We start from the raw sequence: 26,495 nt of genomic DNA, 5'->3' as shown, positions 1-26,495 counted from the left end.
GAACTTCTGTCCTTAATTTTGAGGAAGTGACAATGGCATTGATACCTTCCTAGATGCTACCACGATGACAGTACAGGCAAAGTGTGGAGCTGGTACCACCTTGCAAGCCTTGTGCACTTTGTTCAGTCTGCTACACAAAGACACCAGCTCAATTCTAATGCTGCCTTTCCTCTGCTCCATGAGTGAAACTTCAGAATGGAAGCCTGTGCTCTGTCCCCAACATGTACAAGCACACAAGGGTCAGCTACAAAGGTTTCCATTAGAAAGCCAAATACTTGTCTTCCTGTATGGGTAATGAGTGCCCTGCCAGCCACTGTGCCTCAGTAAGGACGGTCTTGGCTGTGAGCGATCAGACACCAGTCAGAATACTGAACCTGAAGAGGGTAAAATACTTTTCCTGGGCATAATTCAACCTCTGTTCACATTACTCCAGGTCTCTTTGGGAAAGACCTGGATCAGTACCTGAGGGAAGGGAGATGAGGCTGTCACTAGGTTTTCCAACAGCTTGTTTCTCAGGGAGCGACTTCTCTCCCTTAGAAGCCACACTTCCACCACTTCCCAACTCTCAGCAAACACCAAAGGCCCCGTGTCCTACACACTGCTCTGTGGTGCTAAACCCGTGTTCCTGTGGAGACCCAATAGCTTGAATTATGGTCCAGCTGTGACAAAATAGCTTCCAGAGTCAGGATTTTGCCAACTAATGCTTGTATTTCCAAAAAAATTGGTTTGTTTTGTTCTGGTTTCATTGGTTTTTCCCTTAGGGTTTTGTGTTTGTTTTTAACAGGAGGAAAAAAAAAGGCACAAACTCAGTGCAAAACTATTCTGAAGAGCAGCAGAACAAATTGAACCCTGTTCAACAAGTGAGAATGTCAAGTTTCCATTCATAAGAAATAGGCTGCAATAAAGACGGAGAAGAAAAAGCACTCCAAACATGTAACAGTTTTTGACTAAAGGCACTTTCTGTTCAGCAGTTCCCAGCAAAGTGGTGCCAGCAAGTGATGGGCTGTCACTCAGGGACATGAGGACTTCTCCCCCTATTTCTTTGTGGGGGAAGGTTTCCGTGTCTTCACATGCCCAGTAGATAATGTGTGTACCTTCAAGATTTAACACATGAGAAGCAAACTTGTCAAGTATTACTCATATCTGCTCTGCTTTTATCACAGCTTTCCCTTGCCAATGATTTTTAACTCTCCCAGGCTTCCAAAGTCATAGTTTGTGCAAAGTTCACCACCAATGCCTTCAGGTAGAGGAATTAGTGGGTAACTGCCAGTTGTAGAAGCAACTGATCATATATGCAAAAGGTAATTTTATCTGGCACTGAAGATCTGTTATCTTCATTATTTTGAAAGGCTTTTTTATCCAATAGGCATCCCTAGTATCTCTACATACCTTTTAGTATTTCATTAAGTGAAAAAGTTGGAAAGAAACACAGTAACAAAATTTTCTCTGGAATAGAGCAGATGATCGTCTGGCCAGAAGGTCCTGAAATCTTACCTATTCTCCATATCCCCAGAGAGCACCATCAGGCAGAGCTACTTACAGTCTTTGATAGCTGAGGGTGTATTTCCTTAAATTAATCAACATTGCTTTGTACACAGAAACACAGAATGGTTTGGGCTGGAAGGGACCTTAAAGCTCATCCAGATCCAGTCCCCTGCCACAGGCAGGGACACCTTCCACTAGAGCAGGTTGACTCCAAGCCCCATCCAACCTGGCCTTGAACACTGCCAGGGATGGGGCAGCCACAGCTCCTCTGGGCACCCTGTGCCAGTGCCTCAGCACCCTCACAGGGAAGAATTTCTTCCTGATATCTGATCTTAATCTCTCCTCTGTCAGGTTAAAGTCATTCCCCTTTGTCCTATCATTACTTGACTTTGGAAATAGTCCCTCTCCAGATTTCTTGTAGATTCCCTTTAGCTATTAGAAGTTGCTATATAATCTCCCCTTCAGGAGCCTTCTCTTCTCCAGGCTGAACCAGCCCAGCTCTCTCAGCCTGGCTCCAGAGCAGAGCTGCTCCAGCCCTCGCAGCATCTCCGTGGCCTCTTCTGAACTCGCTCCAACAACTCTGTGTCTTTATTACTTTGGGACAGTATAACATGGCATAACATGGTATAACCAGTAATGACATGGTAGTAAAGTGACCATTTTTTTTTAATACCACTTTCACAATACCAAAACCACATGGGATCTTTCAATTGCATAATACAGCAACTTAAAATTGAGACAAAAAACAAAATACAACATGAAGAAACAAAGGCCAAGACCACCTTTTCTTCCTTGTCTTCTACACTGAACTATAATGGTCTTGTCACAAGTCCAAACCCAACAGTGGAAGTTGCAGGTGAACCATGAAGCATGTTCCCTTGGGAGCACCAGAGGTAGCATGCAATCCATGAGCACATCTGAGCAGTTTTCTGCATCTCTTTACACCACATCCATTGGAATTGATGGCACAGGAAGACATGAAGGGAAGCTAAGACTGCAGCAAATAGTAAATGTTTGGGAAGCACCTCCTTGCGAATTCCCCACTACAGTTAAAGAAGTTGAAGGTGCACTTGGCAAGGTGACTCCTTTTGCCTGTTAAGTATCTGCTTGTAGAAAACTAATAAGAAAACATAAATGTTGAAGATACAGCACAATGCCACTCGTTCAAAACAAATGCGTATCTCGTTTTAATGTAAGCTTTGGTTAAGTGGCTTGTGTTGAAATGCTACCTAGCATTCCAAGTGTAACCCAACTTAATCGTATCTATTGAAAACCACAGAATAAATAACATGAAATATGCAGCATGCCATCCTAATTGCAGAGGCCGTCTCATATACTAGAAGTCATTTACTTATTCAAATGACTTGGACCACGTGATTCAATCTGAATCATGGGAACTAGTTACTGATTTGTGCAAACAGCCTCTTACTGCTTTGCCAAAGGCATTGTTGAAATAACTGACCCAACTGCTAAAACAAGCTTCTTCCTTGAACCCTACCTCCTTCCTTAGTCTTACCTCCCAAGCGAACATCGCAAAACATGATTGTTCTACAAAAGCATTTTGAACTTCAGAATTGGGAAAGAAAAGAAGACTTAGTGAATTATAATGCAATGTATTAATTAATGCAATGAAATAAATCGGTATTCCCAAGATCAGAAAACTGCTTAGCAATAGGGAACCGCACATGCAGCCACAGTTGCAGAAATGAGTACACAGCTTTCAAGCAGAAACATTTACTACCTCAGCTGTGAATCAAATTTAGCTTGCAGACGTGCATGTATGCCTCTCAGATCTTAATGCAGGGGGTGAATACATATCCCCAGACAAGATTTAAGTTAGGCCTTGTAAATATGAAAACTGCCATCATAACTGTGCTGCATCTATGTAGAAAGCATAATTCAGGAAGCAATTCAGACTTTACATCTGCTTACACCCAACTCTGATTTGCAGCTACTGTCTCATGTTGCTGGTAACTTTAAGAGGTGCTGGGGCTTCCCTGGGGCAGTGGAGCAGTCGGCCAGGCACCCTAAGCCTACCACAGGCAGGGAATGAGCATGCTTCTCTGAAGGAGCTGAGCCAGATGCATGCCACCATAGGCCACCTGATCCCATGCTATGGCCAGCCTCCATCAAGGGACACGTCCCAGGGAAGGCCATGCAGAAGAGCCTTCAGGAAAGAGAAGAAACTACGCTCTGCGTGAGGCATCATTTCAAAGCCTGCATATAACCCTGGAATAGGATGGTGGTTACCTTCAACTCCAGTCAGTGTTTATCACTGGCTTGGGCATGGGGCGAGAGGCCAAAATCCTAGCAGGCAATTTCACCAGCGGACTGCTGTGTTGCATCAGGCAACCATTCAAAGCCTCCATGGCTGTGATCCCACGGCTCCCGATAGGTAAAATAATATTTTTCCCTACATAAAAGTGTTGCATGAGCTCGCAGTGCCTCAGAGCCAAGAGCAGCTGATTTCCAGGGTTACCCTGGTCATCTTCATATTTACTGCTGAATCTGGCGACGGGAAGGCAGGGATTATACAGCCGCTCTTTGATTACCAAACGCACACAAACCTCACTCCCACAAACTGATAATTTTCTTCTCATGAAAGCCAGAGGTAGAATACTACTATCCTGCCATCAAGACAGCTGGTCTATATCCTTTCCTCCTTCCTTCCACATCTTCTTCCCCAGAAAGCACCCCACCTCACTCACCCAGCCCCAGCGGCCCCTGCGCACCAGGAGGAGCCTTCTACTCTGCAGAACAGTTCTGGCAAAACCACATTTGCTGGTCCTGCATATTTGGTTTATTAATTACTATTAACATTATTATTTTGGGATGGAGGGGACTGGCAAACCCACCACTTTTCCAGGGACCTGTAGGCTACACCAGCAAGGCTGCCCACCCTTCACGTGTCACCTTTGCAAGGTAAAGGAGCTTCAGAGCAGTCATCACTAGACAGAGCAGGCTATTAACCCACACAGAAGCACCACCAGCCTTGGGGCATTGCTACTGCTCGGCAGCTTTCACCCTGCCTGCCCAAAGCCCCGGCCAGCCTGCTTGTGGACTTCCAGCAAGGAGGCTACAAGCCTCCAGCTCCTCCTCGAGCCAGAGGTTAGCAAGATATGGTGAAGGCACCAAAGGTACTTAAGCCAGGGAGGCAAGGATACTAAACTTTGTTTAAAATGTATTTATTTAAAAAAAAAGAAAAAAAAAAGTTTGGTTATTTTTATTATTATCACTTCATTATTGTTATTTATTTATTTTTATTTCATTTGATGAAAATGGAAAAAAAAATCATCACAAACATTCTGGACTGCTTTTCGCTCTCTACTTAACATTCACCCCGATCAGAGCAGAGCGATTTATGTGCATTTAAATGACACATTACACCACCCCCAAAACCTTAAGTTTTTCAGTGGGGGAAGAAGTGAACTGAAGTCAGTTCATTAATTTGAGCAAAACTCAGCAAACACGCCTTGGCCAGAAAACTGAGTGGGAGGGAGGCATAAGAAAATCAAGCGGTGTTCTGGTATTTTCAAAATAAACCTGCAAATTTTCATTTCAAACAGCATTTCATTTTCCTTCGTACCCAACTTAAAAAGAAAAGAAATAGTCTCCGCTCAAATTTAATCTTCCAGATTATCTTGAAGCAGGTTTGGGGCTTTTTAGCTGGCTTTTTGTTGTCGGGTTTTTTTATCCCCTTCACTTCACTAGAACCACCCTGGCCTATTTATTATTTCAGTTTGACTGGAAGTTATTCTGGTTTTTGTCCCAGGGTTGTTGGTTTGGTTTTTTTCCTCTTCAACCACTGCAACAAACAGAACCCACCCATGATCTGATGCACTCTAATAGTACAACATGCATGCGAACACGTAGATGTTTACTTTCATGTACGCAGATGTGCCGAGCAGGAGAAGGCATGCTGGCAGGAGGAGGAACCTTGCATCTGCCTTGCATGGATCTGTCAACAGGCAAAACACACTTTGCATTAAAACTTCAAACCAAAAACTCACACGCCTCTACGGGCTCCATAAATCCAGTGCTCCTCTCACCTAGCAATGCCTTCTGTTCTTTAAAGACCAGAATGTTTTAAAAGGTGCAGTGTGGTAGCACATGTACTTTTTAGCTCAACGGCCTCGTCTTTTCACTCCGGTCATCAGAAAGCTTTCCTGTTCAAACACACCATCTCACAAGTGGGTTTCTCATGCTTCTTCCCAGTGAGCAACAACGTTATTAACCACAGGACCCACACCTACATGTTCTCCCTATAAGACAAGCTATGAAGGTGTATCATAGTTCTGAGTAAAGAATAATCTTGCTTCAGGAGGAACAGACATTTATTTTAGTACAATTTCTCTATGCAGAGGAGTACATCTTCCCTTCCCCCCTCCCCACATTTCCTTTAGGAATGACTTCTGTTGCCCATATTCATGCCAAATGTTCTGTAACTATTTCTGAAGAAAAGAAAAATACACTATTACTCAGTACTGTTAGGTCAGCAGAATTCAGCCCTAAAAAGAAAAGGGAAGTGTTACAGTTCTATTTGCTGTAGTTGGAAGAGAAGAAGCAACACATCAAAAACCTGACTGGGCAGAAACAATACTAGATCTGCACCTACTAATAAAGTGTTCCTGGAAGGGAAGGGGTATAGGAGAAGGTCAAATCGATGCGTTTAATTTAACAGGGTCAGTGTGTACTGTACCAAGCCAAGGGACTGTCAAAGTCCACACCAAACAACACGCAGTGGATTCCTGCCCTGTGTACTTTTAACTCCTAGCAAAAAGAAAATCACTGAACACTTTCTACCCACACCTACACAATGCTGATAAATCCAGAATGCTGCCTCTCCATGTCCTCATGCATTTCATGAGCTCTTCAGAGCCAACAGGTACAGCAGCAGCAGTCCTCCAGAATGAAGGACTTTGGATGAGTCACATCCAACACAGCTTTTATCCCACCCCTGTCATGCAGACCTGGGGACATGTGGCATTGCATCACCCTTATTTGAAGGGTGCATCCCAGAGGTGAAGGCCCATCCGCTACTCCTCCATTATTATTCCCACTCTTCTGCCACAGACCTCAGTGTCACACAGCTCCTCGTCATTGCTCTCATCACAGGCACTGGGTGAAGGGTGCTTAGGACCCAGAAAGGCAAATTCTGCACTAACTTCAACTGCACTTACAGCAAGACGTGTTGCTCAAGCTCACCTTGAGGCGAGAGCAAGGCAGGTGACTATCCCCAGCGCAGCAATAACTGCTGCTTGAGTATTCGTTGGTGGCTATACACCTTCTGCAACTGCTACAGAGTAAATCTGGGAAACAAGAAGTGAGAATGCTGCCTTTCCCAATCGCTTTCTGCTAAAACTAGCAAAATCCTACCTATCTGGGTTGAGTGCGATTCCTGTGCCAGAGGAGCCCTGACTGAACTGCTTAAGGCGAGCAGCACGGGAGAATGAGGGTTTGAGTAATGACGAACACAAACAGGAGATACATAATGCAATTCACCTATTTCCAAAAGTTATTCTAGCCAACAGGTCATCTTCTTACAGAATTAGGCCTCGTTCCCATTTTGATTAGTTTGAATTATAAAGGTTTGCCAATGAGGTCACCCCAGGAGGTGCTCCTAATGTAGACATGCCAGAGAATGCTTTTAAAAGTACAGCCAATGCTGGCTCCCTCAATTACGGTTCTACAAATCAACGCATTTCTCTGACAGTACAACCACATTTGTATTACACAGATCTTTTTGTAATACAGATCCAGGACTAACATGACATCCAACACAAGTTCGCATACCTGTAATCACCAGTGCTTATAACATAACATGCATATTAGTTCTTTTTTGGCATACTCCGCTCACATACGCAGGGTGACTGCACCCTCTGATGCACATACGCTATCGAAACTTGGACTAATGCAGAAGTTTGTAGCAATATCTACAGTTCCTGCACAAAGCCGTTCCATGAAGATACTGTCATCCTCCCTAAAATGAAGTAAACCTTTCACTAGGCTTGTTTCTGTAGCGCTATTAAGGAAAGGTAGTTCATGCTCAAGGAAGATAAGGACACCTCCTGAAGGAACTGGTTTGGCTAGTCAGCTATCTTGCTGTTAAAGCTAACATATCCCAGTGATTTCAGTGATACATGGATACCCGAATGCAAAAGTCAGCCCTGAGGACCATAATGGCATTGTGCGACACTCCCTGAAAGTCTCGTATCTCTATAAATTAACAAATAAATTACAACGGACTACTCTGATTGTAAAGTCTCCAGGGGATTGATCTTGATTTCGTATTTTATCTGTAAATCTCTTAATATGCAAGAAATAACACATTTGTATTTACTGTCACTTCAGCATGTGGTTTGTTCACCATATACACAGGCTTTACCGAGAGGCCAGTCTCTTCTGTAACATTTTGTACAGAGTGGCTGTATTTTGCAGATTGCCCAAATTAAGCAGATTGCTGGCGTTCTACCTTCCCTTCGCTATCGGTCAGAAATTGCCCTCAGTGATGGGATCTGGGTTTTCTTAATCATTCACACACTGAGGTACTGGAGTAAGAGCAGGTCTACACTTAAGAGTATTTAATTAGATTATCTCACCAAATTGGATTGTGTTGATATCTAAATCTCCGTCTCTCTCTCTGCACTTGCTGCCAAGGCTGCACAGATTGATTCTGGTTTCCAAATCCAAAAAAGTTTGGTCATTTATCAAGGAGAAAGAAAACAAAAAATGGCTACAGACAGGACCTTACATGATACATACCTACACACACACACATTAGGAAAAAAATGTTCACTATGAGGGTGCTGAGGCACTGGCACAGGGTGCCCAGAGAAGCTGTGGCTGCCCCATCCCTGGCAGTGTTCAAGGCCAGGTTGGATGGGGTTTGGAGCAACCTGCTCTAGTGGAAGGTGTCCTTGTCTGTGGCAGAAGATTGGAACTGGATGAGCTTTAGGGTCCTTTCCAACCCAAATCATTCTATGATTCAATGATTTGCTCCTGTGTTCACATAGAAAACTCTACTCGCACCAGAGGATATACACATACAGGAATGACAGAACACCGTATCAGTCATATCAATATATCAATCATATCAGTATCAATCATATCAGTCATATCGATCACAGTACTGTAATAGGAGCATGAGACAGGGGTCTCCTGCAAGATCTCTGCTCCCACCAAGCAGCAGCCAGATAACACTGGAGGGCATCTGAAAAAACACTGGATGCCTGCACGTAACCAGGTCAAGCCCTACACCACCCACAAAGATTAGTCTGCTTGTATACGTCTGTTGCAAGTAAGTATGGAATCATACACAGCACAGAAACTACAAAACAATGTAAAGGGCAGAAGTACATCATAGCAATACACACAGAGCCCCCATGTAAACACTGCACAGGACACTCGACGGAGCTTTAACATTTCACTTGAAAATGAATGTAACATCCCTAAGGAACTGTGTTTCCTTTGTTTTTCAGAGAGCAATGTAAGACACCAGGTACAGAAGACCATCGCAGCCAACTTTTGCAGCTACCAAGCAGTACAGAGCAGCACATTGCCATCCCACAACAGCCGCAGCTATGTATCAAAACTAGCAATATAAACCCAATACATAGGAATGCAAAGCAGTTTGCACGAAAAGCACTGACATGGGTCAAACACCCCTTGCACAAGTGGCACACCGGCTGTCACAGGTATTTATCTCAGGTACCGCTGAGCAGACCAACCAGGGTACATTAATGGAAACCTGGATTAGTTCCACTGTGGTTAATGTGGGTCAACATCAGAGCAGGGAGATAGACAGAGAGGCAGGTATCTATCCTGTGAGCATACTTCAGTCTCCAGCACTGACATTTGGTTCCAGAATACACAATAATTAAGGGCTTTTTTTGTATCTTAATGCCTACAGTGTTATAACTAAACCAGTTTTCTCTCATCTATATTCACAGAACTCATTCTAAAATTTGGGGAAAAGACACAATTGTATTTAAATTTCCATTCAAACATTATGTTGATCTGACTTTATGAGTTCATTCTGACAAAAACTTTTGCCCAGCTACAGGGGCTTTTTGGTGATACCTGCTTTTCGTGGTAATAGAGCAAGTCAGGTTGAAGGTTTTAAAAGTGCAATTTCATCTGTGACTTGAACTTTTGAACCGCACAGAATGTAGTCTTAAAACTCAACAGTGTTGCATGTATTTGTTACAGCACCTTTACTTCCAGAATTACTCTGGATTCTGCTGCTAGGTCGTATCACTTGACCAAGGAGGCAGGTCCTCAACACATACTGATGCTCTAATACCTGTTGCTTCAAACCAGTATCTCACAGTTCCCAAATGACACTTTATTTTGTACCTCTTATTTTCTTGTTTATCCTGAAGTGTGGGTAGAAACCAATGAAGACCAATCAATCGATTAATGCTTCCAGAAGAAACACTTCTGCCTTCACAACTGCCACTGAGCCTCCTGCTCTCCTCAGAGGAACAGTTACTTGCTGACACAACATACTGGGAATAACCTCTGTTGGGTTTTATCACTAAGCTGCTGATTATTTAGTAATCCTCAAATAGCTGGCACCCTCCTCACTTTACAAGAGACAGAATTAAACACTATAAACAGGGTATTTCTCCTGACATTTTCTGTCTTCTACGGGATACGTGCACCTGAGACTGCAACTCAGAAGGCTTTTAACACAAGCACACGGATGGAGTCGCCTTGCTTATCTATTTCAAAAGGTGAGGAGGGGGAAGGAGGGAGGAGAAAGAAAACCGGGAAAGGAAAACTGGCCATGTTACATCAACAGCAGGTATGAACTTGATTTCTGGAACAAGAGAATCTCTCCACTTTTCAGAGGTTGTGCAACTAGTTCTTTTGGACAGGGTGTTTCTCCCTTTCAGGGCGGTTTTACTGTCTGCTGTCACGAAAAGACTAACCCAGTTACTTTAAGCCATGCATCAGCCCTTCTAAAAACTATTAACTCTCTTCTCCCGCTTTTTCTTTAAAAAGAAAGAAAAAAATAATAATAACAAAAAACCCCAAACCACCCAAATCTGCATTTTTTCCTGGCTGGCAGATGTCCAAGGTAAAGAGGACTGCACTCAGCCTGGAACAGCAGCAGCCGGGGCCTGCTCTCCAAACTCACAAAAGAGAGCACCACACACAGAGGAAAAGCGATGGATCTGAACAGACAGAAACGTTTTCTCACCCTTTAAACCGGTTTCTCAAAGCAAAAACCGGTACCGACCCACCGGACCCCGGGAGCCGGCCGTTCCCACGCACCGCGGTCAGTGCCGGGGGAAGAGCGCCGGCGGCTGCTTCGCATGGGTCAGACAGGGATAAACGCTCCTCTTTAATAAGGAGGGAGCCAGGACCCGCGGGAATCGTGCTCTCTTTCCCTTCCCAGGTGCACACATAAAAGGTGAAAACACACATCTATTTTCTTACTACAGCACAAGCGGACGTGTCCCCGTCAGAGCCACAGGCGGGAGTTACCGCAGCGGCGCTTACTCGGGGGCTCAGCCCCACCGCCCGCTCCGCACCGCTCCCGAAGCCCCGCGGCGGGGCTGAGCCCGCTGCCCGGCCGGGGAACACTCGGACAGAAGAGATGGAGGTGGCGGGGAAGAAACACGAAAGGAGAGAAGCACAACCGAGGAGATGTGCCAAGACTTATTCCCTTTTATTTCCTCCACCCCCACAAAAGAAAATAAGCCTAGAATCAGGAAGTCGGAGCTGCGTGATCGCTGCTATAGGTTTATTCCCCCCGCCGTCTCCTCTCTTTTTTAATTAAGGAAAGAAGTTGGGACTTTCCCTCCGCCGCTCCCCACGGGAGGCCGCCCGCACCTCGGCTCCCGCAGTCTCCCGGGGCGCAGCCGGCAAAGCGGCAGCGGGACCCCTCATCCCCCCCCCCTTATCCCTCCCTTACCTTTCTTTTCCTCCACGGCGAAGCAGAGAGTGAAGCGCCCCAGTAGCAGCACCAGGACAGCGGCCCCGGCGGCAGCGAGGGGGCTGCGGCCGCCCATGCTGCGGGACCGCCGGCTTCCTCGGAGGGGTGTGTGTCGGGGGGAGGCCGGACGGGACGGACAAACGGCGGTTTCCGCGGAGCCGCTCCTCCGCTCTGCTGCTCCGCTCTTCTCCCGCGGCCGCAGTCAGCTCCTCCCCGCCGCGCTGCCCCGCGCAGCTCCGCGCAGCATGCTGGAGGGTGGCCGTCGAAAGGCTGCTCGCACACGTGCGTGCCCCGCTGCGGGCTGCTCGCTTTGCTGGCTGCCTTTCTCCTCCTGCTTGCAGGCGGCGGCGGGTGTGCAGGGGCTTGCGGAGCGGCTGGAGCCGGCTGCGGGACGGGGCGCGCCCGGCTGCGCTCTCCTCCTAGCCGCGGAGAGCAGGGGCTCCCTCTGGGGACGCCGAGGAGGAGAAAAATGGGGAGGGAGCAAGGAGAAGAGGGGAGGAGGAACCGGTGGGGAAGGGGCGGGCTCGCCACCTGTCCCGGGATATGGGATGAGAGGAGGGATGAGTGGGGTGGAAGGTAGTTCAGTCGTCCCTCTTTGCTCCTGTTGGGGCGGGAGGATGTCCCGTTTCCTTACCGCTGCCAAAGGCATGAGTTCGCATTTGTGCCGCTGCTCGCAAAAAGCAACGTGACCCTGGCACAGCTTTTCCCCCCGGCAGAAGGCACATCGACCCCGTCCTGCTCCCCAGCGTCCTTGCAGCCACCCCGCCGCCAGAGGAGTGCGGGCGAGGAAGGACTGGGCATTTTGTAGGGGAGCAGCTCCGGAGGTTAAATCCGATTCTGCTCCCCAGAAATCAGCAGAGCCCGCTTCGCTTCTCTGCCAACAGCCCTGTTCTCGCTCTGGGCACTTTAAGCCCTGTGCTGGCGAGGCCAGGTACGTGTGTGTGGAATAAAACTGCAGTCTGTATGCGCGCGTTAGCACAAGGATAACCAGGTCCCTATCTGCGCAGCCGCTCCTATTGCTCTGCACCGGCAGGGGGAAAGAGCTCCTTGCTCCACGGAGCAAGTTGCTTACTAAACACGCAGCAATACAAGTGGTGTTGAGGGGCTCCAGGGACATCCATGGACGTTAAGCACCATGCATAGTGCTCCTTCTCCCCAAACATCTTTTGCACAGAAAGGCAGACCCAAGCTATTCAATAAAATATACTTATGCTTACGAGCTTCTCCCCTCTCCCTCCCCGGAAAGTGGGAGGAAGCTCTGTCCTGTCACTCAGGCATGTAAATACGACATTTAAGTGCCACTTGTCTGGGCTGGGATTTCTCCAAGTAAATCATGATTCAACACTCAAACTTGTTAAACACTGGTGGTAATTTCTGCATAAAGGTTTTGTGAGGACTTGGGTTATATCTACTCAATAGGATATGAAGCCTTAGAACTGTTACGATTAATTGGCAACTCCAGAACCGAAGTCATGACATGACGTTTGAGAGATCAGTGCTGAATGCCTGTGTCTATCACAAGGTGCTGGAAGACAATAGATTGCAAAACAACCACTGAGTGTATCTTGACTTTCAGCTGTGATGCATGTTCCTCTGAGAGATGCATCACTTGTCTCCTATCAGTCAACTTCCTCTGTATAATCTTGTTCTGGTAAGTCAACTAGTCACTGTCGTAAACGAGGCAAAGAACCATCCCATTTACTTACCTTAGCACAAAGCCTGACCACACATCTTTAGCCATGTATCTTCCCACCATGCCCTGTAATAATTTATTAAGATGAATTACCTTACAAGTCAGCTTTAGTATGTTGTAGCTGACATTCTGGTTTGATTATATTTTGTAAATAATGTGAAAGATATACTTTGAAGTAAACTCAGACATCAGTAATGGCCAAGGAACTCTACTCATACAATTGGGTTTGTGGCTGTAATTAAGGGGAGAACCTGTTTATGATAGAATATTAATGCAATTTGCTTCAAAGATGCTCACGCAGTGCAACTTCATAATCATCATGTGCATATGATTCATTTTCCTTCATTTAGACAAATAGGAGGATCTTTAAAAACAAGAGGGCCAGGAAAAAAGGATCACCTTCTAGGGATGGAAGATTTGCAAATCATCCTCAGAGCACACTAATGACTGCAGCTTGCACTATAGAAAAGAACCATAGAACCACACAATGGTTTTGGTTGGAAGGGACTTTAAAGCTTATCTGGTTCCAACCGCCTGCCACAGACAGGGACACCTTCCATTAGACCACATTGTTCCAAGCCCCGTCCAACCTGGTCTTGAACACTGCCAGGGAAGCACAATTAACACAACCAAGAAATGAACCTCAAATCAGCCCTGTAGATCAATACTAAATAAAGCTATGTACCTCTAGACAGACATGCTGAGAGCATCAAGCTACCACTGTGGAAGGCAATGGAATTTTTTAAATCTCAAAAAAGAAAGGATTCAAAATGACAACTGAAAACCAGACAAAACATAGGTAAGAAGAAGAAAACATCCTTCGCATATGAACTCAGTGCAGAAACTTGCCCAAGTCTTGTCCTAACATGCTAAAGAACAAATACTTGCTTTGCAGAAGTTTTTGTGCAGTTGTGACTCTACCTGCTTTGTGCACAGGAACATTTCAGACCCGCTTCACCTCCCATCACACATTGCCCTTACACGAATGCACTTAAACCCAAGCATTTGATCCTAACTAAACTTCTCCTTCATTCCTGACAAAGGAAGACTAGGCAAATTCCCCTTTACATTTTCTTTCCCACACTGCAGATAGCCACAACAGGAGACCGTCACCTGCTGCTGGCAGTTCAGTGTGGTGCAGCTGAAGGGGCTGTGGTGAATTCCATCCTCCCACTTTAGTGAGCACAAACATGTTATTTTTGTGGCCAGGTCCTGCCCAGGTCATGAGATACATAAGGAGACTCTACGGCTGAGGTTTGAGATGCTTATGAACACAGGCAGGGCTTTCACGCTTCTTTACACAACTGGACAATTTCTCAAACAGCTTGAATTCAAACATGACATCTCCCCTGAACAACTGGTCACATACCCAGTGACTGCCTTTGGTGTAACTCCTTTGAAGCTAATGTAGCTACACGAATTTTGCCAAGGGCATGCAATATTCATATTGCAAAACCTTTATTACCAGCTGCATGTGTGCATGGATCAAAGGTCATGGGACAAAGGCCAACCTTTTCACCACCGCTTTTTAAGCTGATATTTCATCGTGAGAATATCACCCTAAATTCAGCATCTTGCCTCAGCTTCTTTTTGACTCACGTGCTTTATAGTATGTTTATAGCTCCAGTCTTCAATATATTAAGCATAAACATGCTGGCCTTATGAAGTAAAGTCCATGTAAGCTGTTAGTTCCTTCCTATGAATACAGTGCTGGATTGCAGAGCTGACCTGCAATTGCTCACCACCACTTGTGGTGCGGCATGACCGAGCTCAGAAATTTGCCACATGTAGAGAGGAGTAACTATAAGAGGATGAATAATTGATTTCCCTAGCAGTAGAAAGAGCAAGATAAATTCACTTCTCTCTTCCACTTTCCTTTAAATCAGAACAGAGTCTCAAAATCCTTCCAAGAGTAAAGAAATCCCTGCTGCTGGGTCCTCTCTTTGAATGAAACAAAAAAATGCATTGGTTTTCATTATCTACCATGAAGTGGGGCAGCATTTGCCCCTCCAGAAAAATTCATCAGCAACTGTTCCTTGATGGCAATGCAGCTCTTCTCTGCATGTTGCAAAAGTGATTTTAAAGGGCAGGCTTTTTACTGGAAGAGAAGAAATGAAGTAGAACTGAATTAGCGGGGGTTTAAAATCCAGCTTGCTCAGATTTCATTTGCATGGTGTTTGAAATTGTGGACATTGTAGTTTGCATTGTAGTTTGTATTCTATGACTCCTCACTGAGGTTTTAAAGCAAGGGCCAAGGTAATAATTTGTGGAGCTTTATGGCACTGCATGTTGAAAACATTGCACAAACATTAACTAATTTATCTTCACAAATCTCCTGTAAAGCAGGTTAGTAGCTATCATTTCCACTTTCAGATGTAAAATAATTTGCCTTTGGCAGAGTGTTAGTGTCAGAGCAAGGGTTATCACTCAAGAGCTGCTTATTCTAAACATTGTACTTAAACCTCCGTGGATCATGCTGTTTCTAGAGAGAGTCCCTGATGTATGTAGTTTTACGCAGGTTCTCTCTCCCTTCTCTTACCACTGTCTTTTTGTTTGTATAACAGCGTTTAGAAAGGACAAGACCACCGCACACATGGGTACTGGAATCAAACCCTAATTACAGTAAATTGCAGAGTCAATATTTCAGCACATGACCACAGCATTCTCTCAGGAGTGTTCCTACACGTTCTTTATCTGTTTTCATGTCCAGGTTTTATCTATCATCTCGGTCACCAAGTTCAATGTCGTGTTTTCCAGGAAAGCTTTGCTTAACTCAGAAAGAGACTTTTAAAATGTTTTATACTCTGACAGGGAGATTTGCAGCATCAGTTTATTTGCTAATGAAGGTAGGCAACGAACACATAAATACAACCTGCGTGGCTGTAGTGGGGTTTTGTACCGAAAGATCTTACTGCCACCCATTGCATGGGATAAAGTGCAAGCTACCCTTTCAATTATGGCTTCTCTTTGGAAAGACCCCCAATTTTTGTCCAGTATAAAGCAGAAGATAAATTGCTGTTGTATTTTGTTTAACATCTAAAATAATTGCAAGAAATAAAAAAAAAAAAAAAAAAAGGGGTATAGCAAATTCTTTCAGTGTTGAAGATAAAATCATAGAATCATAGAATAGTTAGGGTTGGAAAGGACCTTAAGATCATCTAGTTCCAACCCCCCTGCCATGGACGGGGACACCTCACACTAAACCATGCCACCCAAGGCTTTGTCCAACCTGGCCTTGAACACTGTCAGGGATGAAGCATTCACAACTTCCCTGGGCAACCCATTCCAGTGCCTCACCACCCTAACAGGAAAGAATTTCCTCCTTATATCTGACCTGAACTTCCCCTGTTCAAGTTTTAACCCGTTACCCCTTGTCCTGTCACTATAGTCCCTAATGAAGAGTCCTTCCCCAGCATCCCTATAGGCCCCCTTCAGATACTGGAAGGCTGCTATGAGGTCTCCACGCAGCCTTCTCTTCTCCAGGCTGAACAGCCCCAACTTTCTCAGCCTGTCTTCATACGGGAGGTGCTCCAGTCCCCTGATCATCCTCGTGGCCTCCTCTGGACTTGTTCCAACAGTTCCATGTCCTTTTTATGCTGAGGACACCAGAACTGCACACAATACTCCAGGTGAGGTCTCACAAGAGCAGAGTAGAGGGGCAGGATCACCTCCTTCGACCTGCTGGTCACGCTCCTTTTGATGCAGCCCAGGATACGGTTGGCTTTCTGGGCTGCAAGCGCACACTGAAGCCGACTCATGTTCATTTTCTCATCACCCAACACCCCCAAGTCCTTCTCCACAGGGCTGCTCTGAATCTCTTCTCTGACTGCTCTGAATCTCTTCTCTAAAATTACAATTCATAACAAACTGAACAGAGTTATTAGGGTGTCATGGGAATAACTATACTATATTGACAAAAGTATGCAGTTTTAATTCCCCTATAGTTATTATTTCCCCTCTTGCAAAATTCCTACTCAACTGTTGGGGAATATGCTGTCTAATAGTTAATTTCAAAGGGTAGAATGCATTTCCTGCTTAAAAGCATTCATTGCTTTGGTGTTGTATCATCATGTAGGTACTACTGTGGCTTGTCTTTAACAAATGCTAAAGCTAGGCTTGTTCTTCTGTGTTCTTACCTAAGTAAGTTTTACAGTTCATATGGTTAAAGACATAAGAACTGATACTGTGATGGAATGAGTTAAGTTATAGTCAAAATCTTTGTTGCTAAACACTGCAGTATTTTCCTACATAGAAACAAGCTTCTGCCTTATTTCTGTACTTTGCTAGGGTGACTTGCACTGATATTACATATACCCTTTTGCTCAGCCAGAAATCATACATCTATATGACTGCAGCAAATATAAGTTGAACATGCTGTCAATAAATCAGGTGTCAGTAGTAGCAGAGCTAACATCACCAGATCAGACAGTATAAATATTCAAGACGGGTGACTAGTAATGGTAGGTGCCTGATTATGAACACAAACACTGATAACTAATTGCATTACTCTCACTGCCCAAGTGAAGGAGCTTTATACCTTTGCTCACCTAACTGACCCACTGCATAGGCTGTCATAGCCCATATATGTCTACAGTGACACAGAGGGACAGCAAAGCACAAGCCTGTGTCCTGAACTTTGCCTTAGGGAAAGCGCCATGAAGCCAACCTCAGGTATGATGGTTGGCTAGGGCTTGTTGTGCTCATTCTGCCCCATCCTTTCCTAAGTAAAGTCCTTTGGTCTACCACAGCTCCCACCTGGGGTTGGGTACAATGTGCAAATACAGCAAGTAGTGGTCCAAGATACTGTCTCCTTAGGTGTCTGTAGAGCTGTGAAATCTATGGCAAAGAGAGAGTGAGGAAAGCTGATAGCCCTGAGTCAATGCACAAAGAATGTGCGTTGCATCAAGGGTGCGGCTAAGGGGGTTTCTTCAGATTCAGCCATCTCCTGCTGCTTGCATCCAAAGCGGACACAGATAGAAATGATAAGAGATTGCAACACCACAATTCTCCTAAACAACTGCAGCTACCAGTCCTTATTTGGACTATCAAACGTAAAAGTAGTCAGCCTTCCCTTATATCCACTCCTTATTTTGCATTATGGAGATAACTCTGCCTTAACTCACTTTTCCACATGAATTCCTATGTGATACTCAAATTAAAACAAAGACACACAGAAGGTGTCTATATAAGCAAATTCAACACTTTCAGGACCATTCCTCAGCATGTAAATGAATTGCCACAGAATAGCCTGTGTCCATCAACATGATGAACTCTAAGTCAGCCTCCAGATTGGTGTGGTTATATCCAAACTACCTATCACAAGCAATCCTTGGCCTCTGCTACCTCTCAAACCATGTTTGGGAGAATACTAGCCAGCCTTGCCTCAGACTGTTGGTATAATGAATAGCATGGATGATCTAGCACATGTGCAGGGAACACCGCCTGAATAAGTGACCAATATGGACATGATCATACCTGTTTCCCAATATCTTGAAGTAAGCAGTTCTGTTTCTAACTCACATCAGCATGTGCACGTTCAATAACCAGAGTATCTCAGTAGGCAGATTTTCCTTTCTAGCAAAGAAAAAAAAAGGCAAGACAATCATCAGTTCTTTTCTCCCAGCCCTTTAAGACAATAAAGTCTCAAAGTATAACCCTAATGATTATAAACACCTTATTACTTGTTGCTTCTCTATGACTCCAGAGATATGCCATTGAAATCATTAACCTGCACTTGCCACATGAAAACTTGGGCGATAGCAAAGTTGTCATTAACAAAAATGGGAAAAGGAATTTTCTGTCACGTACTTTGAGGTTGTGTCCCCAAAGCATTTTAACCACAGAGTAGATGGTTGTTTTTATTTAAAGCAAAATAAGTCATAATGCTTAAAAAAACTATCACATTTTATTCAGCACTGCATAGCTAAAAGAAGTATGTGGCAAAAGCTGGGCAATTCAATACGATTAATCTAACCTATACCCCAGAGATACTGCAAATGTGCTTAAACAAATCCCACAGGGCATGGCCAGAAAGCCTTTTTCCCTTTATCGTATCTCTAACTTCCAAAATTCTTCTCAAGTAGATGTTTTCTTCAGCATGTTGGACACCGATCAAATATGACTGAGCAGAAGAACAGGTTCTGGAGACCAGAGAGGTCATGCAGTGCCTCACTTCCCAGCAATGGCATCTTGATTTTCTAATGAGGAGGAGCCAATGTAAATGCTCCTGAGGAAGGCCCTATGGCACTTTGGCTGATGTAGCAATGTACCATATTGAACTCCGAGAGTTGGGCAAGTAATGTCATAATGGAGGACTGGATCTGTAAAGCAAAGCAGCCAGTACAGAGGCCCTGACATCCTCACTGCCTGTGTCTCTAGGCATTTTAATTCAGACTGCCTCCCTTGTGATCCTATGGACTGAATGTCCATTACTGGTTAAGGTGTGGTATGTATGGCCCTGGAACACACCTATCAGTTTAGCTCCATCTGGAAGAAACACAGGTTATGTACCCCAGGACCATGGCACAAAGAGGATCACCTTCAAAACCATACTTGTGATCCATACCAACATGCTTTCACAGATGGGTTTTGTTTACACTCTTCCTTATTTCCCTTTCTCTTTGCCAATACCCCTGACCGCAATCTGCTGTTCCTAGAAGAAAGAAACAACAATAAAATGTTTGAATTCTTAGGAAGTTTTAATCTTTGGAAGGCAAGATGGGACCTGGATCCCAGCTTCAGTTTTTGAGGTTTCCAGACTGCGCTGACCCCAAACCCAGAACATAAACAAACCCAGTCTTTAACGGGTTACCCAGAAAACCACTTGATATGAAAGTGGCAGTGGGACGAGAATGCCAAGCACTTCCCAGTGATACTGCAAGATAACCTAGATGAAGTAAAACCATGGATAGTACAAAACATACATAAGACCTGCAAGGAACAGAATCGGGTGCTCCTACTGGATCAAGGGAAAGTTACTTCATCCACAAACTAAATAATCAAGGGCTGGCATCACATTTTATGTGCTGTCAAAACACAGCTACAAAAAGGGGTTGAGAGGGGTCACCTAAATGCTCTTGAGCTTTTTCTTCCTTCCTATGCATAACATGATCCCCAGCACACCTCAAGATATCTGTTTTATCTCTAGTCCCTGGTATTTGCTTCTTGATCTCCCAGAAGCTTTGATGGCAGTACTCCCTTTCTGTGCAGATGGATGAGCAATTCTCCAAGCATTTCAGTAAACCTTCCAGAGGTAATTAAGATATAGCTGTCTCCACAGCTTCCTCTTCTCCAAACTCAGGTTCAGACCTTAAAATCCCCATGTGACTTGCCACTGAGAGGATGAGAACCTCTAACCAATTCCATACGCACACTCCCACCTCCATCAGACCCCCCAGCTATCAGCATGTGATAGCCTTCACTACTGGTAAGAACACAATATCCTGGTGTAATGGAAAGTATACCATAAAATAGCTCAGGGATATAATGAGAGGGATATATGAGAATAAAGTGTGTCTTGTCATTTTTTTTTCTTCTAAAATGGGTCAGATTAGGTAGGCTACTTCACATTCTCCATCACCCCATCTTCAAAAGCAGCTCCCCAAAGTACAAGCTCCTCATCATTTGATTTTATGCATTACTTCCTTTCCCAGCCACTTCTGCAGAACTAGAAACCCAACTCATTTAAAAAAATGAGACCCAGCACAAGAGCATAAACTTCTCCAGACCTGCTTCCTTCCTGACCTCACTGCTTATTTGATTGTAAAAGAACTGATGCTGCAGTTTTCAAAGAGGCAACTGAGGACCACAGTTTCTATTCCCAGTCTGTGGGAGTGGGAAAGTGACTTCGGCATAAATACATGCAACTTGATACTTTACATGTATTTTAAACCAGCTCCTTTTTCTTTAAAACTAATTTTCTCTGAAGACAGAAATTTATCACCAGTGACTCAAGCTTCCTCAAGGTTTTATCGGTTTAAACTTCAGTAATGTTCTTCCTTCGTGTATTCATGCTACATTGCCTAGCCTTCGTTCACCCAGCGAGCACTAGCTAATGCAAACTGATACTTGGCTTTTCTGGTTTATTTGGGTGACTGAGTGCTTTTTCATTATATGCCTTGTTCAATCTATTCATTTGAGGCAAGGGTCTTGTGGGAATTGCAGACAAGTCTGCAAATGGATGAGTGCCTTAAAATCTTGCCTGTTTTCTATATGGTTGCAGCAGAATGAAAACAAATGGCTGGGCCTCTCAGCAGTGGAACTACAGGAGACTGTTTCTCTTCAAATGATTTTGTGCTCTCCCTTTGCTGCCTGTCATCTGCAATACCTTCTTGTGCCCTCCAACGCCAGCAGGATCAGAGGCAGCCAGTATGGAGATGTATACATGTTAATTGGCCATGTGGGCTGATGGCGACAGAGCTGCTGAGGCTGCAGCCTCTCATCTCTGCCTACCACCAGGTTTCACAATGTCCTTGCTTTTCCATGGAATATGGTTAAAATTAATTAATAGGGACAGGGAGTTATAGGCGGAGTGACTGCATGAATCTTGCTTCCAGGCTAAAAACTCAGGAGTTGGCAAGAAGCTGCGATTGCCTGACTTGGAACAGTTGAAATGTGTCCTTGATATCTTTGCTAGTGCCTCAGGAATAATGACAGGTGTAGAGATCACAGCTCCATCACCTTATTTGAACTGGAGCACACTGAATGCTCTCTCGAGGCTTTAAGTTTAAAGAGACTATATCAGGACATCAGTGTGGTCCAAGGTTACCAAAGTTGTTATGGAAAATGGGAGAGGCATATGCGCCCCACGATCCTGATGTTTCTCATTCACAGATCTGATCCTGACCTTTGTTTTTATCTCTGCATCTCACCCCCGAAGCTAACATAAAGCACAACAGAAGCCAGACCTACTTGAAAAAGCCCACACAGAAGTCAGAGGGCTTCCCTGCAGAGTTGGCTGCTGCCTCACATGGACTTCCCTTGGGAAAGGAAACCAAGAAGGTCATGTTTCATGTGCAGTGCTCATGCAGAACAAGAAGATTGACCATACGTGGATGCCAGGCTTATCCAAGTATAGAGAAGGCAGCAAGGCTAAAACAAGAACTGCAATGAAAAAGTCTCAAAACCACAATGGGAGCACATCACTGCCTTTCTGCGAGACCTGTGCAGCTGATGAGTGCAAAAAGCTAAAAAATCTTTCCCAAAGGAAGTAAATTCCTCTGCGTGGCCTGAAAAATTAGATGCTGAAGCAGGAGTTAGAGCTTCATAAGCCGTGAGCCTATCTGAGCCCAGCCTTCCCTCTGTAAAATGGGGATAACCAGGAGCACAAATAGCTAAAGTTGCAAGAATAACAACTCAATAACAACTTGGTGCTTTACAGCCAGAGCAGGCTTTAGGAATGCTAAATATTATTAAAATCTTGACCTTTCACCATGATTTTGGTTTGGTATATCCAAGAGGGTGTTTGCTGTTTGAGGGAAGAGCTGCACTCCCGTTTCTTAAGCAAAGCTTCATCCCTGAATTAGAAAGGTGGCAAAGCCGACGAGATACAGCATTGGCATTACTGCTCCGTTTATGCTTAATTACTGGTGTGGTGATGGGAGCTGTATCAATCTATCCAGTCCAGTAAAGAGCTGTTACCACAGGCTAGTTAACCACTACATTAATACGAACATCTGACACTTCATTTTCTAGAAGGGATTAGTACCAGGGTAAAAGCTTGGGGGAGGCCACTGTTTGCATGCATGGGGCGGGGGAAACAGAGCCTTTGAGCAGCAAACCCCACGGTTTCAGCTGGTTTAGCTGCTTCAGCCTTCCCCTTTCACCCATCATGTGCAGCCCACTTACACTTACTCAGAGCTCAGTGTGAAGGAGGGCAATGAACTCAGATTCTGCTGCACAGTGGTTGCGTGTGTGCCCATAGGCAGGTCCAAAGCAGACAAATAATTCACCACTGCTGGTAACCGGTGTGGAATGATGTATTTGCTTTCTTTCCATTTTAAAACTAAAATCCAGCCTGAGCTTTTTTAATAGCAGCATTTATCTAGGAAAGGCATTTGTTTACTTTAGTGCTTGTAGAATTTGTCAGAACGACAGTCTGGGAAATAGAAAGCCTTGCCTTATTCACAGAACAAGTAGAACAAGTCCTGCAAGCTCTCTTCCAATGTTTCACCAATATGCCTCTACTCAAAGCTGGCAGATCAGACTTCATATTCAACACAGCACAGACCTTTTCTTTAAGGTTAAGAATTAAACACTGCAATGTCTTCATAAATCTGGGTCTAATACACATAACTACCTCCCACCCAAATAGCACCAGCATTGCTCCAGGCACCAGTTTTGTTGGGGACAGGGCCAGGACATTGGGAAACTTGTGCTGCTGACACTTGCCCAGAAGAGCAGAGGTCGCCAGCCATCTCCTGCAGGTCCCATAGCCCATACTTGACAGCAGTGTTATTTTACCACTTTATTTTTGCTTTTCTCCTCGGTGCCTAGCTTTGCTGTGGAGCTCATTGATGGAGGATCTCATGATATATGTCAGGAAGACATAAAGAGCTCAAATTCACTGAGGGCTGTTAAATACAGTGACACAAATGCAATCATGGTCTCAGGGAACATCTAACACCACAGCAGCCATTGGGATTGGATGAGATAGGGAAAGAAAGGTGTCGTGGAAGCACTGATTTTAGTTTGACACAGTACAACTGCTTTCTGAATTAATACTGGCAAGCAAAAGTGGAAGTCCTTAGGCACTGATCCCCAGCTTTTCAGGTGTTTATATATACAGAACAGCTCTTCCTCTGGGGAGGGAGCAGCCCTCATCTGCCACGACCAGAGCTAGGTTTGAACAGCAGAGAAGGATCTTTCCCAGGGTCAGCTCAGGAGCTGCTCTCTCCCTGAGCTCATGGAGTGTGAGACACACTCTGTCCAGCTATAGAAAATGCCTGTTGAGTGACAGGGGTCTAGGGACTGCCAGATCCCTGGGATATCTATTAGAGGTGGGTGAGAATTTGGGTTGAGTTCCCCTGATTTGGCTCTGATACCAGGCTGCCACCCACATGCCTCTGGCTGTTGGCTGTGTAAATCACTCCCACATGACACAAACCTACCCGGGATCTGTATACGTGGGATTGGACTGGCCCAGAGGAACAGGAGGGGAAGAGACAATATTTGTGCCTAATGTTATGGGGAAAGTCTCTAAAGCTTGACCCCGTGTTAAGTAACACTTCATTTCACTAGGAGCTTCCCTGATCTCAAGGCATTACTCATGGAGGAGGGACTTAACCTACTATGAGTAAAAGCTTTGGAATCTGGTGCTTGATGTGGAGCACTACCTTAGCAATCCTGAATATGTAAAACTCTGCTTTGTACAATGCATGCATGGTATTAGGAAAACACTGCATAACAAAAGAGCAAAATAAGGAAAGCAGTGGCAGCACTTCAGTCTACCTTCAAGCTTGCCCAGGTTAACAAAGCCCTGCTGATTTACACAACTGTAGAACAAGCTCTTAATCTCATTTTCCAACAAATCACAGTAACAAGATGCTGACAAGTTATTTAAGGAATGTGCTCCTCTCAGAGCTTATCAAACCTATCCGTAAGTACATCCACGTGCAGAGGCATTGCAATCTTGAAGAGCACTAAAGAGACCAGCCTCCATAGGCACACATATGGTTTCCACAGATCATAGCAGTGTGTCACAGAAGACAAGGATACTCAGAACCATTAACACTTGCTGCCTGGCCTTTCTTTATCCCAGGCAGCAGATTCCTCAGAATAACTTACCACAGAGGTAGAAAGGTGACAGCATTTTATCTCTGAAGACTTGCTTTGCTGCAGAAGAGCAGAGCGTGTAGCAAGACAGAAAGCTCATTTTCTGCTCTGCACTGCTGGGTATGCCCAGTGGTCCATCCTGTCTGCTGGTACCACTACAAAAGAAGAGATCAAACTCATCAGATGATAGCCTCATGAATTATGTTTGTAACTGATCTGAGGCGTGGGCAGAGTTGTAATGAGAAGGAACGGAGTCTGTTTCAAGCTTGAAAGAAAGAAAGATGGGGAAAAACCCCACCAAACTCTTAGTTACTTTTGCTGGAACAGAATTGGGTTCAATGACTATGCAGCCTAAACGTAATAAGTGTTGAAATTAACTCATGTAATACATCACAAAAATACACTAAGGTTCTTTGACTACTTTAATTTCATATATGGCTTGCAGTTCACAATCTACAATGAGATGCGAGAATGTGATCACAAGAGCTGAGAAACAACTAGAAACACCCAAGTTATTTTAATGAGCAAATTCTGCAGTCTACACCATATTATCTCACTAACTCCACTCGAAATGAAACAACGTCCAGTCTGAATATCTGCTCAGTTCCTGCCCTATGCAGAAGTGTCAACAGGAGGGCACAAGCTGATTTTTATGATGTGAATCAAACCATTACTTCTTAAGTTTCAGCAGTGTATTGGTCCCATAGATGATATAAAATAAAGACCATCCCTGCCCTAAGGGATTTGCAGTCTAAAAAAAGACCAAAGCAAAGCGTTTGTCTCTTGCAAAGTGATCTATTTTGTTTGTTCCTCGAGTTTGGAGGTTGGCACAATTGTCATGCAAATGTTAGCGTTCTGCAAGAAGCTTAGTACAGGCTGCACTGATAATGCACAGTTTCAGTTCTTCCATAAATTGTTTTGTCCAAGAAAAAGAGAAAATCAAAAATAACCTTTCCAGTCTGTTCAGGCATTTTGAACTTGAAACACTTCATTATTGGTTAAGAATGATTTTTATTTCTACATGTCTTTTAATATTGGTCCTACAGAAAACATTTTATGGACAAAATGTGTCACTCCCAGAAGTGATTCTTTCTACATTTTTTGTCCTACTGAAAAATTTGGGAGAAAAAAACCTATTCTGAAGGAAAAAACCCAAAGCTGAGAATGGCCAACAACCTGCTCATCAGGAAGCTCTGCCACGCTAACCAAAGCTAATCATGTCAAGAAATAGAGCTCATTCTAAACAAACCCACAGCAAAGCAAAGGGCTGGACTAATGGTCAAATCGGGTCATCCACAGGACTCTGATTTAGCATTCCAGGTCATAATTGGGTCCATGACCACCTGCTTTGGTCACTGGAAATGAATGCAGTTGGACTTGGCCAGTCACTCTGCCAAACATTTGCTAAAGGATGCACGTGAGGGCTCTTGTTAGCTGGTATTTGCTGTTCAGGCTTTAGTTAATGTAAATTATTGCTGAGCTTAAAGTCTTGCTGTCAGTAGTAGCAGTAGTGGCAAAGGTCCTTAGGTAAAGAAATACAATTTCCTCTCTCTATCGCCACAGGGCTTTCTGAAGTACAACAGCATGAGAGCATGTTGATAA

At 44.4% G+C, this 26,495-nt stretch overlaps 1 protein-coding gene across 3 annotated transcripts in view; it reads right to left on the bottom strand.

The window, feature by feature from the left end:
• EGFR (epidermal growth factor receptor) overlaps positions 1-25,023 on the bottom strand; it is a 168,608-nt gene extending 143,585 nt beyond the window's left edge. The window contains exon 1 of one of the 3 annotated variants that reach the window (XM_057431407.1): positions 24,906-25,023. In XM_057431407.1, the coding sequence (XP_057287390.1) occupies positions 24,906-24,993 (88 nt within the window). In that variant the 5' untranslated portion in view covers positions 24,994-25,023. Of the gene's footprint in view, positions 1-11,407; positions 11,759-24,905 lie in introns of those variants that run through there. The other 2 variants (XM_057431406.1, XM_057431408.1) reach the window with 2 other exon arrangements.
• Between the last annotated feature and the right edge of the window lie 1,472 nt (positions 25,024-26,495).

The sequence above is a fragment of the Pezoporus wallicus genome, unplaced genomic scaffold (genome assembly GCF_028554395.1).
Source record: "Pezoporus wallicus isolate ANWC-B61680 ecotype Strahan unplaced genomic scaffold, APGP_CSIRO_Pwel_v1 scaffold_11491, whole genome shotgun sequence".
NCBI classification, from domain to species: Eukaryota; Metazoa; Chordata; class Aves; order Psittaciformes; family Psittacidae; genus Pezoporus; species Pezoporus wallicus.
The sequence above is the reverse complement of the archived record's forward strand: the minus strand, read 5'-3'. Positions and strand labels throughout refer to the sequence as shown.